Genomic DNA, 17,971 nt, shown 5'->3' with positions numbered 1-17,971 from the left:
CATTAATCATTCTCTGTAGGACAGGAGGCCCCTTAATCCAGCCCCTCCCCCCACCGCCTGCCCTGCGCACTAACCTCGGCCCCTATCCCCCATGGTCTTATCAGGTTTCAGTGGCTGTAACTGTAGCACAATAAACAGAGGGAAAAGGGGGTGATGAGAGGAGCGGGGGAGGGAGGAGGACAGAGAGAGGGATTTTTCAGTACCATCACATTTCTATTCTGGCCCCAGTCACTGTTCTTTACAGCCATGTTTCACACTTCTCATAAGGAACTGAATCTGTGAGCTAGTCATCTATATAACGTGTTGCTACACTCATGGTTGCTACACTCATGGTTGAGTTAGTAGTGTAGTGAAACCAGAATGAAATTCAAATAAATGGTTTCTAAATCAGTGCACCATATGAGTAGCCTGACGTTTTACCACCTCTCAGACCAGCGGGGGAGGTTAGACTCAACAGGTTTGGATTCAGTTGGAAACCATTTTGCTCACACAACACCTACTATAATAGTATGGACAGATGTGCTCATATGACAGAGTGTGCAAAACTCTCAGGCAAGTCATTTCCAGAAACTGTTAAATGAAAATAAAGCCCTATTAAACAGGCCACAGAATGTTCCCATTGTAGCTCTGCTATAGTGTTGAGTGTGTACAGCACAGCAAGCCTCCCTGTCCTGTATGGGGGGGTAGCCCTGTAGTGTGTGTGTACGTACAGCACAGCGAGCCTCCCTGTCCTGTATGGGGGGTGGGGGTAGCCCTGTAGTGTGAGTGCTAGCCCTGCTCAGTGGTAATATAATGCATACATGGATCCCCAAGAGCCCATTCATGGTGTAATTGTAGAGGACAGAGCACTCTGTCTCTGGGTTACTGTTAGGGACTTCCTCACGTCCCCCGCTGGGCATCTACTGTTCCCACACCACTACACTACGCAGCGCTGGCCGCCGACACATCGCCAAGCCAATGTGGCCGGCCCTCAGTAAACACAGCTGACTGACTGACAACCTGGTAACATTAAAGCGGTTAGGGCACAACTACTGCACGCCTCGAGATTCAGTCACTAGCCAATAGGCCTGGCTGTGCTGAGCTACTGTAGTTCAAAAGAGAAGCCTGCCTTCAACAAATCCAAATCAATTCAGAGGTTATTAGTCACATGCACAGGGTCGCAGATGTAATTGCAGGGTACAGTGAAATTCTTAAGCTAACAATACGGGTTAAAATGAAGTGAATGAAACAAAATAATAAGTAAAATAATAGAATATAAAAAGATCACAAGGCAGCAGGGTTGGCGCCCCCCCTTGGGTTGTGCCGTGGCGGAGATCTTTGTGGGCTATACTCGGCCTTGTCTCAGGATGGTAAGTTGGTGGTTGAAGATATCCCTCTAGTGGTGTGGGGGCTGTGCTTTGGCAAAGTGGGTGGGGTTATATCCTTCCTGTTTGGCCCTGTCCGGGGGTGTCATCGGATGGGGCCACAGTGTCTCCTGACCCCTCCTGTCTCAGCCTCCAGTATTTATGCTGCAGTAGTTTGTGTCGGGGGGCTAGGGTCAGTTTGTTATACCTGGAGTACTTCTCCTGTCCTATCCGGTGTCGTGTGTGAATTTATGCATGCTCTCTCCAATTCTCTCTTTCTTTCTTTCTCTCTCTCTCTCGGAGGACCTGAGCCCTAGGACCATGCCTCAGGACTACCTGACTTGATGACTCCTTGCTTTCCCCAGTCCACCTGGCCGTGCTGCTGCTCCAGTTTCAACTGTTCTGCCTGTGATTATTATTATTTGACTATGCTGGTCATTTATGAACATTTGAACATCTTGGCCATGTTCTGTTATAATCTCCACCCGGCACAGCCAGAAGAGGACTGGCCACCCCACATAGCCTGGTTCCTCTCTAGGTTTCTTCCTAGGTTTTGGCCTTTCTAGGGAGTTTTTCCTAGCCACCGTGCTTCTACACATGCATTGCTTGCTGTTTGGGGTTTTAGGCTGGGTTTCTGTACAGCACTTTGAGATATCAGCTGATGTACGAAGGGCTATATAAATACATTTGATTTGATTTGATATACACTGAGTGTACAAAACATTTCCATGGCAGACTGACCAGTTGAATGCTATGATTGATTGTCACTTGTTAAATCCACTTCACAATCAGTGTAGATGAAAAGGGAGGAGACAGGTTAAAGAAGGATTTTTAAGCCTTGAGACAATTAAGACATGGATTGTGTATGTGTGCCATTCAGAGGGCAAATAGGCACAACTAAAGATTTAAGTGCCTTTGAACGGAGTATGGTAGTAGGTACCAGACGCACCGGTTTGTGTCAAGAACTACAACGCTGCTGGATTTTTCACACTCCACAGTTTCCCAGGGGGGGGGTGCAACTCAATATCAGGAAGGTGATCCTAATATTTTATTTGGTATACTCTGTATATTACAACTAGATTTAAATTCTATACAGATGCGGCAAAGTGCGTAAACATGGATACTTGTCCATAGAGTGATGAGTGAGTAAGAAGAATACATGTCCATTGGGGGGTGGAGCAAGTAGCTGAGTAGTGGTGGCTATTCACTACTTTTGACCTGTGCCCTGGTTAAAAGTTGTGCAATAGTTTCTGGGAGAGAAACTATTGACCAGTCTGTCAGTTTTAGCCATGATGCAAAACAACCATCAGCTCAGTTTCTCTCCCTCTCTCCAGTCCAGTCCTGACTGTTCTGGTTAAATGGCACAGACAAGGCCAGCTTACAGCATTACAATCTTTACTACGGAGGATTTTCCCATAATAAACTTAGCTAGCTCTTACTCCAATAGCCAAACAAACCCCCAGCATCAGGTTTCTTGACGCATCAACTTACTACAGTATACTCAACACTACAACATGTTTGGGCGGTATACAGTCGTGCCAAAATATTTTTCAAATAACTCACAATTTTCCCTAAAGATAAGTTGAAATTGAACAAAGTATTTGGTCTCCACAATTCTTTATTTCCCTGTTAATATTACAGAACCTTTGTTTTTGATTCAGAACTTAATATATGAATTTAAAACAGAAAATAACAAACAAATGGCATTGACAAAATTATTGACACCCTAGACTTAATATTTGGTAGCACAGCCTTTGGTCAAAATAACAACAAACAAGTAACCATCGATGAGCTTTCTGCCCCTCTGTACTGGCAGTTTGGCCCACTCCTCTTGTGCAAACTGCTCCAGTTCTCCCAGATTAGAAGGGTGCCTTCTCATAACTGCTGTTTTCAGATCTCTCCACAAGTTTTCAATGGGATTTAGATCTGGGCTCATTGCTGGCCACTTCAGAACAGTCCAGCGTTTTGTCTTGAACCATTTCTGGGTGCTTATTGAAGTGTGTTTGGGGTCATTGTCCTGCTGGAAGACCCATGACCTTGGACGGAGACCCAGCTTTCTGACACTAGGTCCGACATTGCGATCCAAAATACCTTGGTATTCACTTGATTTCATGATGCCATTCACACGCTCAAGGCAACCAGTGACAGGGGCAGCGAAGCAGCCCCAAAACATCACTAAACCTCCATGTTTGACTGTAGGGAAAGTGTTACTTTCTTTGAAAGCTTCATGTTGTTTTCTGTAAACAGAGATGTGTGCTTTACCAAACAGCTTTAATTTGGTCTCATCTATCCACAGGACATTCTCCCAGAAGAATTTTGGCATGTTCAGGTATTTTCTGACAAATTAGTCAGGCTAGGATGGGGTCCTCCTGGGTCTCCTGCCAGATAACCCCCTTTCATTGAGTTGGCTACGGATGGTGTGAGTTGAAACTGTCGTACCTGGTGTCTGAAGGTCAGCTTGAATCTGTGTGGCAGTTGACCGAGGTGCTTTCTCCACCATTAGAATAATCCTTCGCTGCAATCTTCCATTAAGTTGTCTCTTGCGGCCATGTCCAGTGAGGTTGGTTGGTTACAGTGGCATGGACCTAAAACTTCTTGATAACATCACATACGGTGGAAACAGGAACATCAAGGTCTCTGGAGATTGTCTATGCTTGGCTATAATCTTGTGTCTGACCACCTCAGATAATTATCTGGTTTTCTTTTGTCCATGCTCATTGCAGTACACACAGTGACACAAAACAGGAGAATGAGTCCTTTTCTCTACTCAAACTGGTTGAATACGTGATTTTTATACTGCAGCCACCTTCAACTAACCACAGGTGAGTTCAATTCCAACGTAAATGAGAATCACCTGCTTGACATTAATTATTTAAAATTACTTCTAGAAGGTGCCAATAATATTGTCCGGGACATTTTATGATTTCTTTGTGGAATTAGCTAAGATTTAGTAAATTATTCCAAATTTGTGGATTTCTTCATCTGCACACCAAAGACATTTGCGGTCACTTAGAAATGTCCTTGTTTTCCATGAAAACATACATGAAATGAGTTGGAAAATGAATAGGAAATATAGTCAAGACGTTGACAAAGTTATAAATAATGTTTTTTTTATTGAAATAAGTGTCCTTCAAACTCTGCTTCCGTCAAAGAATCCTCCATTTGCAATTACAGCCTTGCAGACCTTTGGCATTCTAGTTGTCAATTTGATGAGGTAATCTGAAGAGATTTCACCCCATGCTTCCTGAAGCACATCCCACGTTGGATTGGCTTGATGGGCACTTCTTACGTACCATACGGTCATGCTGCTCCCACAACAGCTTAATAGAGTTGAGATCAGGTGACTGTGCTGGCCACTCCATTATAAAACAGAATACCAGCTGACTGCTTCTTCCCTAAATAGTTATTGCATAATTTAGAGCTGTGCTTTGGGTCATTGTCCTGTTGTAGGAGGAAATTGGAACCAATTAAGCGCTGTCCACGGGGTATGGCATGGCATTGCAAAATGGAGTGATAGCCTTCCTTCAAAATCCCTTTTACCCTGAACAAATCTCCCACTTTACCACCACCAAAGCACCCCCAGACCATCACATTGCCTCCACCATGCTTGACATCAAGCACTCCTCCAGCATCTTTTCATTTTTTTCTGCGTCTCACGAATGTTGTTCTTTGTGATCCAAACACCTCAAACTTAGATTTGTCTGTCCATAACTTTTCTCCAATCTTCCTCTGTCCAGTGTCTGTGTTCTTTTGTCTATCTTAATGTTTTATTTTTATTGGCCAGTCTGATATAGCTTTTTCTTTGCAACTCTGCCTAGAAGGCCAGCATCCCAGTCACCTCTTCACTGTTGACGTTGAGACTGGTCTTTTGCGGATACTATTTAATGAAGCATGTTTCTCAAACTAGACACTAATGTATTTGTCCTCTTGCTCAGTTGTGCACCGGGGCCTCCCACTCCTCTTTCTATTCTGGTTAGTGCCAGTTTGCGCTGTTCTGTGATGGGAGTAGTACACAGTACTATACAAGATCTTCAGTTTCTTGGCAATTTCTCACATGGAATAGCCTTCATTTCTCAGAACAAGAATAGACTGACAAGTTTCAAAAGAAAGTTCTTTGTTTCTGGCAATTTTGAGCCTGTAATCGAACCCACAAATGCTGATGCTCCAGATACTCAACTAGACTAAAGGTGGACAGTTTTATTGCTTCTTTAATCAGAACAGTTTTCAGCTGTGCTAACATAATTGCAAAAGGGTTTTCTAATGATCAATTAGCCTTTTAAAATTATAAACTTGGATTAGCTAACACAACGTGCCACTGGAACACAGGAGTGATGGTTGCTGATAAAGGGCCTATGTAAGCCCATGTAGATATTCCATTAAAAATCTGCCATTTCCAGCTACAATTTACAACATTAACAATGTCTTCACTGCATTTCTGATCAATTTGATCAACTTATGAACGGTAGTGCATGTCCCCATTACGAGTAAAACTTAATCAAAACCTATTTCTTTCACTTACTTGCTGTGCTGTTTCGTTGTTCATTTGTTCAGTCGTTTCATTCTCAATCAGAATTACCCGTTTGGGTCTTTGCATGTCAAAAAAGGTACACATTAAATAACACTATTTGACGTATCAAATAAGCTTGATGACCAATCATGACCTGAATATGACTGCATGTCACAATTTAACGCTTTCATAATTTCTTTACGTAGTTATTACATATTGATTACACCAACACTCGTTTTTCATATGTCACAACGATTCATTGATATGTATGCTATGATGCTGGTAAAGCTGTCTCACGCACCTACAGTGCAGGTCATAAAAAAAGCTAGCTAGCTCATGGATGCAAACCATGTTCTTACCCAAAAATAGTAAAACGACAATCTGTTTCAGTAGCTGTAGTTAGCTAGCTATTATGCCATTATTTAATAGATCATGCTATACGAGGTTGGAATGTTATATAAAATCAACAAAAGACAATCAGTTTATTTCACAAAAATCTGTTGAAATCACACTGGATGTATTATACTTTAGAATTGCATTGGGGGCATACGTATTTCACTGTACAGCCTTACCTATGGATTGTGGATCGATGACATGGGGTATCAGTCTACTCAAAAACACCCAGAGAACATTAGCATTGTAGCTCTTATTGCAGGACTCTGAAGCAACTGTGAATTGAGCCACATTTATTGTCAACCTATGTGTATTGAACGCTATTCCCTAGGAAAAACAATACTGCATGAATGTTTTGGAGTCTGATAACTCTGAGGATGACGTTGGGAAAAAATATATTGGGTATTGAGTATACTGTTACCCCATTTCATTGATCCCCAAACCTTAGGTAAAGCTTACAGTGCAATATGAATGTCAATACACACAATAGGCTGACCGGGGAGGTGATTTCACACAGTCACAGTCCCGCGATAAGAGCTACAACGCTAATATTTTCGTAAACCCTTCACTGTTGTGTTCTGTGGGTGTCACAGAGTAGACTGATACCACATTTCATTGCTTCACATTCCAACCTTGTTTAACATTATCTAGTCTAAATATGGCATGATTCCACCAATAGCAACCTTCTGCATCACTTTCAAAAAGGGACTTTTATATTGAAAGCAAACCGCTAATACTTATTGTGGCTAGCTTCACAACACATACCCTGGTCAGGTCGAGCCTCACTAGGCAGATGAAGCTAGCTGCCTGCTTATAACATTAGCTTTGGGCAACAGGGTTAAGTAGATGGCTAGCTATTTATTTTCATGAACTGAAGTTCAATTTCAATAGGGGAACAACAATACTTACTCACAAGGATTCCTAAATCATTGCAAAGAATAGTGAAAATGACTGCAGTTTCTACTGGTCATTGTTTTCACGGTGGTTGTATTGGTGCCATCTAGGTACCAAGCTAAAGCTAGCTAGCTACCCTAGAAGTTGCGGTTGAACAAATAATGCTTTATTACCAATGTGGAATTGTAAACACATCGTTTGTGGCCGGTGTTTGTAGACTTTTTTGTACAGCTTTGACAGTGCTACAAATAGTAGTGGTGGCGCTTGGACTTACAAATTCAGAACACACAACACTGTATACTAGAAGTGTGTTATTTCAAGTGTCAAATTAAAAGCTTATTTAACACGTCAAATAGTGTTATTGTCAAATAGTGTTATTTGACGTCTATCTTTTTTGATACACAGAGACCCAAACGGTGTTCCATAGTATGTTGTGAAGCAAATAGCAATGACGCTATTACTGTGTAACTCCGGTAGGGCAACATCTGAATAATAGCGCACTTGGTAACTGGTGCTCGATCAGTTGTGAAAGCCAACATCAACAATGACAGAGAATGGTTGATAGTGAAGGGCAATGAATTCCATTATCTTGGCATTAATGGATTTCGCCTTTGAGTTGTCTCGCTGAAATGTTCTTAATCTTTCAAATGACTGCTCGACTTGTTGACTGCTCGATCCACACAGCAGACATTGTGGGCTAGGAATGCTGTGTTGCAAGTGTACCGCAAAATTTTATGTGGCATCATTACATCATGTACCTACATTATATAGGTATGCACATCAGCTTTGACATCGGTTTTGCACATCGGCGTTAAACTAGACTTTCGGCCGATACCGATGTTGGCATTTTTAGCTAATATCAGCCTATTCCGATATGTTCACCGATAGATCGTGCATCCCCAATTTTGGCCACGACTACCATTTATACCGTACCAAATCAAATCACATTTTATGTCACATGCACAGAATACAACAGGTACCTTACCATGAAATGTTTACTTACAAGCCCTTGACCAACAATACAGTTTAGAAAATCGAGTTAAGAAAATATTTACTAAATAAACTAAAGTAAAAAATCAAATAAATTGTAACAAAATAATAAATGAGGCTATATGCAGTAGGTTCCGGTACAGAGTCAATGTGCGGGGGTACAGGTTAGTTAAGGTAATTTGTACATGTTGCTAGGGGTAAAGTGACTATGCATAGATAATAAACAGCGAGTAGCAGCAGTGTAAAAACAAGGTGGGCGGTGGGGTCTATGCAAATAGTCTGGGTGGCCATTTGATTAATTGTTCAGCAGTCTTATGGCTTGGGGGTAGAAGCTGTTAAAGGAGTCTTTTGGACCTAGACATGGCGCTCCGGTACCACTTGAGAACAGAGAACTGTCTATGACTTGAGTGACAGGAGTCTGACAATTTTTTGGGACTTCCTCTGACACCGCCACAATATACTAGGGTATTGCATAATACTGACGGTATAATTTTCAATACAATTTTAGGGAGTTAGGGGCACAGCTGCAGGGGTGCATGCTATGCCACTGCTTATAAATATAAGAAATCTAAGATGTCAAATCAATAATATCCTGCTCTGGGCTCCAGCTTTTCATTTGGTTTGCTAGCGAAGTGGCTAGATGTCAAGATCAAGCTTCTTAGTTACAGCAAAGACATTAAACACTTGTCTTAACCCCACTCTCTCTCTCGCTCTCTCTCCGTCCCGTGATTGCCTCAACAGAGGTCTCTCACACTTGCTCTGTCCATCAGACCTAGGCACCATTAATCATCTCAAGTGGACAGCGCTGACAGGCATTTGGCTGCTTTGCACTTGGGTTTTTTCTTCATAAAGTGCCCTTTTCTCCTACAGTCTCCCTTACCCCCTCCCTCCTAGCCCCCATCCCATCTCAGAGCAGGAGGTGAGGGAAGGCTGTCAAATCAAAACAAACAATCACCCATCTGCTTAAATTGAAGCCTTTAAGGTGGTTAATAGCAACACAACAGTGTCAAAGTTTTTCTCCGTGTTCCCAATGGGGGCGAGAAAACAAGAAGTGAAATGGATATGATAAACAATAAGGCTACAGGAAAACACAGCAGCTAAACACTCCTGAGTCCTCAGCCACCAATTGAAGAGGAAACGCTGCTGCTGCTACTCTAATGTGGGGTGCATCAATGGGCCTCTTCAGGCCCATTGGGTGCAAGACAGCTGGTGAAATTCCTCAACAATGAACACACAGACAAAACATGCCTGTTTTTAGGCACACAAGGCCAAATGGGATTCTCTCGCAAGCTTCCTTTCAGTTATTTCCCACGGACTTGGGGGGGGGCATGAAGTGGGTAATTTCTTTCTTTCTTTTCCAACTAACATTGTTTGATCAGCTGTCCAAATATACTCAATATCTAAAGAGTGTTTTCTCCTACCTCAAAACACGGTAATATAATTAGAAGACATTTTGACACTCAAAGAACTGAAAATGAAATGCAGTATCCAGGTATAAAATCTGTATTTTCATTTGATGGTGCAGCAGAAGCCACAAAAACAAAACAAAAATGGAGTACAGTGCCTCCAATTGATCCATAACAGGGCCAGACATGTTTTTCTTTTCAAAGAGATCACCGGCCTGGCCGGCGAAGCAAGCGGCTGAGGGCTGCATCTCACGGTAGTCCTGGGGAATGTGTGTTGTGCTGCAGCCCTGTTCTCACAGCCGAGTGGGAAGACAGCCAAGCAATTTGTTCTCCATGATTAAGGCCCCGATTTAGGAGACAGCGGAGGTCAGCCAAGTGCTGCTTATTGAAGTAGAAAAAGGGAGGTTCTTTCTCTCTCAGGCCACAAAAGAGGTATTGACAGGGTAGCTAGGTAGGTGAAATTCTTTGCTGCACCATGGCAATGACGGGATAGAGAACATCTCAGCTAAAAGCACTGACCTTCTAGAATGATCCTGTGATATCATCAATAAAGAAGCCTTGGGGTAATCACTCTCTCAGTGCATCTTATTGGAAACACAACACAGCTACAAGTCAGGACTCACCCATCACCACTCACAATTATCTTGAATTACTTTTGAATAACTTCTTTGACTCATCACATACGCTGCCGCTACTGTTTACTGTCCGTACCTTTATTCGTAGTTATATGTACAGTACCAGTCAAAAGTTTGGATAAACCTACTCATTCAAGGGTTAATCTTTATTCTTACTATTTTCTACATTGTAGAATAATAGTGAAAACATCAAAACTATGGAATCATGTGGTAACCAAAAAAGTGTTAAACAAATATATTTGAGATTCTTCAAAGTAGCCACCCTTAGTCTTTATGACAACTTAGCTCACTCTTGGGGTTCTCTCAATCAGCTTCATGAGGAATGCTTTTCCAGCAGTCTTTAAGGAGTTCCCACATATGCTGAGCACTTATTAGCTGCTTTTACTTCACTCTGCGGTCCAACTCATCCCAAACCATCTCAATTGGGTTGAGGTCATCTGATGCAGCACTCCATCACTCTCCATCTTTGTCAAATAGCCCTTACACAGTCTGGAGTTGTGCTTGGAGTCATTGTCCTGTTGAAAGACAAATGGTAGCCCAACTAAACGCAAACCAGATGGAATGATGTATTGCTGCAGAATGCTGTGGTAGCCATGCTGGTTAAGTTTGCAATGAATTCTAAATAAATCACTGACAGTGTCACCAGCAAAGCCCCCCACACCATCACACCTCCTCCTCAATGCTTCACGGTGGGAACCACACATGCTGAGATAATCCGTTCACTTACTCTGCGTCTCACAAAGACACTGCGGTTGGAACCAAAAATCTAAAATTTGGACTCGGAGCAAAGGACAGATTCCCACTGGTCTAATGGCCATTGCTCATATTTCTTGGCCAAAGCAAGTCTCTTCTTATTGGTGTCCTTTAGTAGTGGTTTCTTTGCAGCATTTTGACCATGAAGACCTGATTCAAGCAGTCTCCTCTGAAAAGTTGATGTTGAGATGTGTCTGTTACTTGAACTATGTGAAGCATTTATTGGCTGTAATCTGAGATGCAGTTAACTGTAATGAAGTTATAATCTGCAGCAGAGGTAACTCTGGGTCTTCCTTTCTTGTGGCAGTCCTCATGAGAGCCAGTTTGATCATAGTGCTTGATGGTTTTTGTGACTGCACTTGAATAAACTGTCAAAGTTCTTGACATTTTCCAGATTGACGGACCTTCATGTCTTAAAGTGATGACGGACTGTCGTTTCTCTTTACTTATTTGAGCTGTTCATGCCATAATATGGACTTGGTCTTTTACCCAATAGGGCTATCATCTGTATACCACAACAACTGATTGGCTCAAACGCATTAAGGAGGAAAGAAATTCCACATATGAACTTTTAACGAGGCACACCTATTAATCAAAATGCATTCCAGGTGACTACCTCATGAAGCTGATTGAGAGAATGCCAAGAGTGTGCAAAGCTGTCATCAAGGCAAAGGGTGGCTACTTTGAAGAATCTCAAATATATTTTGATTTGTTTAACACTTTTTTGATGACTACATGATTCCATATGTGCTATTTCATAGTTTTGATGTCTTCACTATTATTTTACAACAAGAAAAATAGTAAAAATAAAGAAAGAAAATCCCTTGAATGAGTAGGTGTATCCAAACTGTTGACTGGTACTGTACACCTTTAGCTACCTCAATTACCTTGTACCCTTGCATATCGACTCAGTACTGGTAACACTTGTATATAGCCAAATGAGTTACTTGTTGTATATCTATTATTACTTCTATTATTTCTCACTGCATTGGGCCTGTAAGTAAGCATTTCACTGTTCGTAAACAACAGGTGTGGATTAAGCATGTGAAGAAACAAATTAGATTTTGAAACTCATCCTGGCACCGTGTTCTGAACAAAATGATGCACCATGAATGAAACCAGATTGAACTTGACTGGTTGAAAACAACACACTTGCAGTATGAGCGGATAAAAAAGGAATCCACAAAAAACAACTGATTAAATCATCATCATCATCATCAATCAGGCGTTTTAGTCAGCTTGATGAAGATTGCGATCTGCCCAACACAGTACAAGGGTCAGCCTTTCACTCCCCACTGTCAGAGCAGTGACATGCTAACTGGCCAATGACAGATCCTCTCCCTCTCTAACTAATACATCATCCCCCAACAAGACATCTAAAAACACACGTGCCAGGCCGGCCAAGCCCAGGGAGGGGAGTCACTAGCTACCTCTGATTTCACTGGCTGTGTGAGGACACACATAAGGCTCTCTCTACAGGCACTCATTTGACTGTCTTAGGGTCGGAGTCGATGGCATCCGCCGTGGCAATGTTTTGACAGCATCTTAGCACATGCGCACACACACACACACACACACTGAAACTAACATTTTACATTTGGCTCTATACTCCAGCATTTTGGATTTGAGATCAAATGTTTCATACAGTAGGGAGAACAAGTATTTGATACACTGCCGATTTGGCAGGTTTTCCTACTTACAAAGCATGTAGAGGTCTGTAATTTTTATCATAGGTACACTTCAACTGTGAGAGACGGAATCTAAAACAAAAATACAGAAAATCACATTGTATGATTTTTAACTAATTCATTTGCATTTTATTGCATGACATAAGTATTTGATACATCAGAAAAGCAAAACTTAATATTTGGTACAGAAACCTTTGTTTGCAATTACAGAGATCATATGTTTCCTGTAGTTCTTGACCAGGTTTGCACACACTGCAGCAGGGATTTTGGCCCACTCCTCCATACAGACCTTCTCCAGATCCTTCAGGTTTCGGGGCAGTCGCTGGGCAATACGGACTTTCAGCTCCCTCCAAAGATTTTCTATTGGGTTCAGGTCTGGAGACTGGCTAGGCCACTCCAGGACCTTGAGATGCTTCTTACGGAGCCACTCCTTAGTTGCCCTGGCTGTGTGTTTTGGGTCGTTGTCATGCTGGAAGACCCAGCCACGACCCATCTTCAATGCTCTTACTGAGGGAAGGAGGTTGTTGGCCAAGATCTCGCAATACATGGCCCCATCCATCCTCCCCTCAATACGGTGCAGTCGTCCTGTCCCCTTTGCAGAAAAGCATCCCCAAAGAATGATGTTTCCACCTGCATACTTCACAGTTGGGATGGTGTTCTTGGGGTTGTACTCATCCTTCTTCTTTCTCATAACAAGGCAAGTGGAGTTTAGACCAAAAAGCTCTATTTTTGTCTCATCAGACCACAAGACCTTCTCCCATTCCTCCTCTGGATCATCCAGATGGTCATTGGCAAACTTCAGATGGGCCTGGACATGCGCTGGCTTGAGCAGGGGGGCCTTGCGTGCGCTGCAGGATTTGAATCCATGACGGCGTAGTGTGTTACTAATGGTTTTCTTTGGGACTGCGGTCCCAGCTCTCTTCAGGTCATTGACCAGGTCCTGCCGTGTAGTCCTGGGCTGATCCCTCACCTTCCTCATGATCATTGATGCCCCACGAGGTGAGATCTTGCATGGAGCCCCAGACCGAGGGTGATAAACCGGCATCTTGAACTTCTTCCATGTTCTAATAATTGTGCCAACATTTGTTGCCTTCTCACCAAGCTGCTTGCCTATTGTCCTGTAGCCCATCCCAGCCTTGTGCAGGTCTACAATTTTATCCCTGATGTCCTTACACAGCTCTCTGGTCTTGGCCATTGTGGTGAGGTTGGAGTCTGTTTGATTGAGTGTGTGGACAGGTGTGTCTTTAAACAGGTAATGAGTTCAAACAGGTGCATGAATGGAGAACAGGAGGGCTTCTTAAAGAAAAACTAACAGGTCTGTGAAAGACAGAATTCTTACTGGTTGGTAGGGGATCAAATACTTATGTCATGCAATAAAATGCTAATTAATTCCTTAAAAATCATACAATGTGATTTTCTGGATTTTTGTTTTAGATTCCGTCTCTCACAGTTGAAGTGTACCTATGATAAATTACAGACCTCTACACGCTTTGTTCTCCCCACTGTACGTGGTGACAGTACAGAATGTCAACTTTTATTTGAGGGCATTTTCATACAAATCCGTTTTACCGTTTAGAAACGCAAGTTCTTCATGTATCTAGTCCGGCCATTTGAGGAAGTCAAGTATTTGGACAAAATTCACTTAGTGTATTAAAGTAGTCAAAAAGTTAAATATTTGGCCCACATTCCAAGTACACAATGACTACATCAAGCTGTTGACGCAGATTCATTTGCAGTATGTTTTGGTTGCGTTAGGTTTTGCCTAGTGTGTAACTTTGTGTTGCATATTATGGGTGGTCAGGGTCAATAGGTTCCGGGGTCAACAACCTTCTAGGGGCAGAATAATAAAACAAGAAATAGCTGTGAAATGTTTCTGGTGAAATTAAGGGAAAATACATCAAAACTTTCCTGATAATTTGGTCAATATATCCCAACCACAACTGAAATACCAATAATTTCTGTATTACTATAAACTGTTGGTCTAACTAACAGTTCAGAAAGGAACCTTGACAATTTCTTGGTAGAACGACTGAGAAAGTCAGTTCCGAGGTTTGATTGAATGTTTACTACGTTGAGTAACGGCTTGTATTGAATGACATGTTTCCCCAAATCGTTCAACTTCCTTGAACAGACTAAGATAGCCTCCATTTGCTCCATTTGGTGGGTGTGCCGAGGTGTGGCTTGAAGCAATGAGTGACATATTTTAAGGGAAGTGGTGCATTTTGGACCCACAACAGAATCCCTCCACGTTTTTTCAACTGGTCGTTCAGAACACACCCTTTCCGTTTAATTCAACGTTGCATTTCATGTTTTTGTACTGAACGCAGCCCTGGTGAGTTTTCTACTCCAAAATTCATGTAAAATGGTGACACCATTCGAATATAATTTCCCCCTGGTCCATATTATCAGACTGGTGTGTTGTTCAGCAATAAGCATTATAACCTGTAGCCCAAATTGTGCAACATAGTGGCTATAAATAAATAGGCAGAAACATGGGGTTGCCCATCTGTATTTGTGATAATCATTAGCTAGTTCAGTGCTTCCCAAACCTTTTCAGTCATGGCCCCCTTTCATCATGGGGGAACATCATATGCCCCCCTACACCCTGGAAGAATTAGTATGGTGATTAGGTTGCATAAACATGAGGAGTGTTTTATCCCCACAATTCTGGCCTTCAAATTTGTTTTCTAACCATAAATAGGGAGTATAGGTTGCTGGTCAGAGTCTGAGACAAGCAGGCTGCCTCTGACTGGGGAGAGTAACAGGCTTGTTTGAGCCTACTGCCTGAGGTTCAGAGAAACAACTTTTCTCTAAATTCTGTAGCCTACTACAAATCAGTTGTTTCAAAGTTTATAATACTACCAAAGTTGTCTTTGAACTAAAAAATTAGCCCAATATTACTATTACCAATTATCACTGGTTATGAAAAATAATGCTCACACACAAGATGCTCATCTTGTTACTTCACAATGTAAAACTTTTTCATTTGAAAATAAACCTGATATACAAGTTTTATTTGTGTTTATAAATTGACCATGTTAAATGTGAATGTTCTTCTTTATTTGTTACAAGTTAGTTAACAAACCTTTTCTCCTTACAAGCCTTGCAGTGGTATGGGGGATTCAATCATACAATTTAGGAATTGAGTAGTACTCTACAGTGTAAAGTCACAGAAAGCCAGTAGCTACAGTGGGAAAATCATTTCCAATCCATTAAATTCATTATGGTACAGTGCCTTGAGAAAGTATTCACCCAGCCACTACAAAAAGATACAGGCTCCCTTCCTAACTCAGTTGCCGGAGAGGAAGGAAACTGCTCAGGGATTTCACCATGATGCCAATGGTGATTTTAAAACTGTTAGAGTTTAATGGCTATTATAGGAGAGAACTGTGGATGGATCAACAACATTGTAATTACTCCACAATACTAACCTGAATGAAAGACTGAAAAGGAAGTAATATTCTTTGTGCCTCTTAACTTTCTCACCGAACCTTTTTCACAATTATCCATAATCATAGTAGTATCCACATGAATGTGGAAACATTCTATTCTTAATCACAATAAAAGTGACTCCAAAATGGCAATACATTAGTCACCATTCAGTTCCTATTGCGCAAAATATAACCAGAAACTACAAAAACAAACTGCAAATGCATCTGAGTTTGTAGAGTCACAAGCTTGATGTAGTCATTGAGTGCAAGGAACATGGGACCAAATACTAAACTTTTGACTACTTTAATACACTTAGTGAATTTGTCAAAATACTTATGCCTTATATGAAACAATTGATCTCAAATCCAAAATGGTGGAATATAGAGCCACATTAAAAAAAAAAATAGCTTCACTGTCCAAATACATATGGAGAGGAGTGTACCTGGCATTTGAACATGAGATAAAAGCATTCTGGAAATGTGATATGACCACAGAGAAAAAGCTATGTTTATAAAGTACTGCAATTTGCAGGTTGGCTTGAACTGAGCCCTTTATCCCTTAGCAGTTCTGTAGTCTGAGGTGGTCTCTCTCATTTGAGGGGCATGTTTAGAAAGCAGACTGATTGTGGAGCCTTCCAGGCTTTGCGCTTAGTGAATTAGTCACAGCCTAAACAGGTTCTCTCAGGTCTGAGACGGTGTGTGTGTGCGTACGCGGGTCAGAGGGGACGGCAGGAGACTGATCTCACCTGACAAGCCCTCAAACATCTTCAACACAGCGAAACAGGATTTACAGTGTTCAATAGTTAAGTCAATTTACTAGTTGACTACTCTTTTCTCTGAGGAAAGGCTTGTTTCGTGTGTGTGTGTGTGTCTCTCTCTCAGAGGGGACACCAGGAGACTGATCTCACCTGACAAGCCCTGAACACCTTTAACACAGCAAAACAGAATTCAGTGTTCAATACATTGTGTATTTTCTAGTTGACTACTATTTTCTCTGAGAAAGGGCTTGTTTCGTGTGTGTGTGTGTGTGTGTGTGTGTATGTGTGCGTGTGTGTGTGTGTGTGTGTGCTTGCATGCGACTGAAAGTGGAAGAGAAACTATGGTGTTGTGAATCATACAGGCAAGACACACTCTGTGAGAATTTCAGTATCTCTACAAGTGAACCATAGCACATAAAAGAGGAAATTAATGATGTCTAAATGGAAGTAGTAGGGGAACGTTGCTTTCTACAAGTCAACCTTCTTACCTCGTTTCTGCATGTAGGTGAACAGGTCATCCAGGAACTCCTTTCTGTTGGGGTCACTGTCAAGCTCATACAGCTGAAGGTGAAAGCCATTGCGTTTCAGTCAGTCTTATCTTTTGATACTTTTAAATATATCACTCAAGTCCAACATGCATTTGTATTTAATGAATTGCTTCTAATCAATTGTCTAACGAAAGGAAAGTATCATCAAGCAATCACTACTAATAAATAGTAAGGGTTCATTATATAAAAATCTGACCTGTGACCTTCTCTATGAGATGAACAACATTCTTTCTTTACTGCTAGATAGGTATTTGATGACCTGTTGTGTTCTGAGTGCTAACCAAAGCCTGGTTCAGCCATAATGTGCTCCAGACCAGATACGTACCTTAGCAAAGTCTCTGGAGGCCTCTCCTCCTCTTCCTCTTCCACTGTCATTCTCATCAGCCCAAGCAGCGCTCCCATTCTGCGGAGAGATGACAGAATGAACACTCAGTACACCCAAACATATACACATTAGGGGCTGTGGCGGTCATTCAATTTTGTCCGCCGGCTATTGTCATGCAAATGACTGCCGGTGTCACAGTAATTGACTGATAATAAATAATAAAACAAATTTAGCATTTCAAAGACTCCACGCATACAAGCAGCTGATGTGCGCCTTTGGAACATCTACATTTAAAAAAGT

General features: G+C 41.7%; 1 protein-coding gene across 4 annotated transcripts in view; it reads right to left on the bottom strand.

Moving 5' to 3' along the window:
* LOC112249139 (AT-rich interactive domain-containing protein 3B) overlaps positions 1-17,971 on the bottom strand; it is a 74,616-nt gene that overhangs the window by 18,115 nt on the left and 38,530 nt on the right. For all 4 annotated transcript variants that reach the window (XR_002953315.2, XR_006083276.1, XM_024418806.2 and 1 more), the window contains exons 3-4: positions 17,672-17,749; positions 17,287-17,359 (exon numbers count right to left, since the gene is read on the bottom strand). Coding sequence is in view for 2 of the 4 variants with exons in the window: in XM_024418806.2 (XP_024274574.1) it covers positions 17,287-17,359; positions 17,672-17,749 (151 nt within the window). In the remaining 2 variants the exon portion in view is untranslated. The remainder of the gene's footprint in view (positions 1-17,286; positions 17,360-17,671; positions 17,750-17,971) is intronic.

Source organism: Oncorhynchus tshawytscha, linkage group LG04, assembly GCF_018296145.1.
Source record: "Oncorhynchus tshawytscha isolate Ot180627B linkage group LG04, Otsh_v2.0, whole genome shotgun sequence".
Lineage (NCBI taxonomy): Eukaryota > Metazoa > Chordata > Actinopteri > Salmoniformes > Salmonidae > Oncorhynchus > Oncorhynchus tshawytscha.
This window is presented reverse-complemented; position numbering and strand designations above follow the sequence as displayed.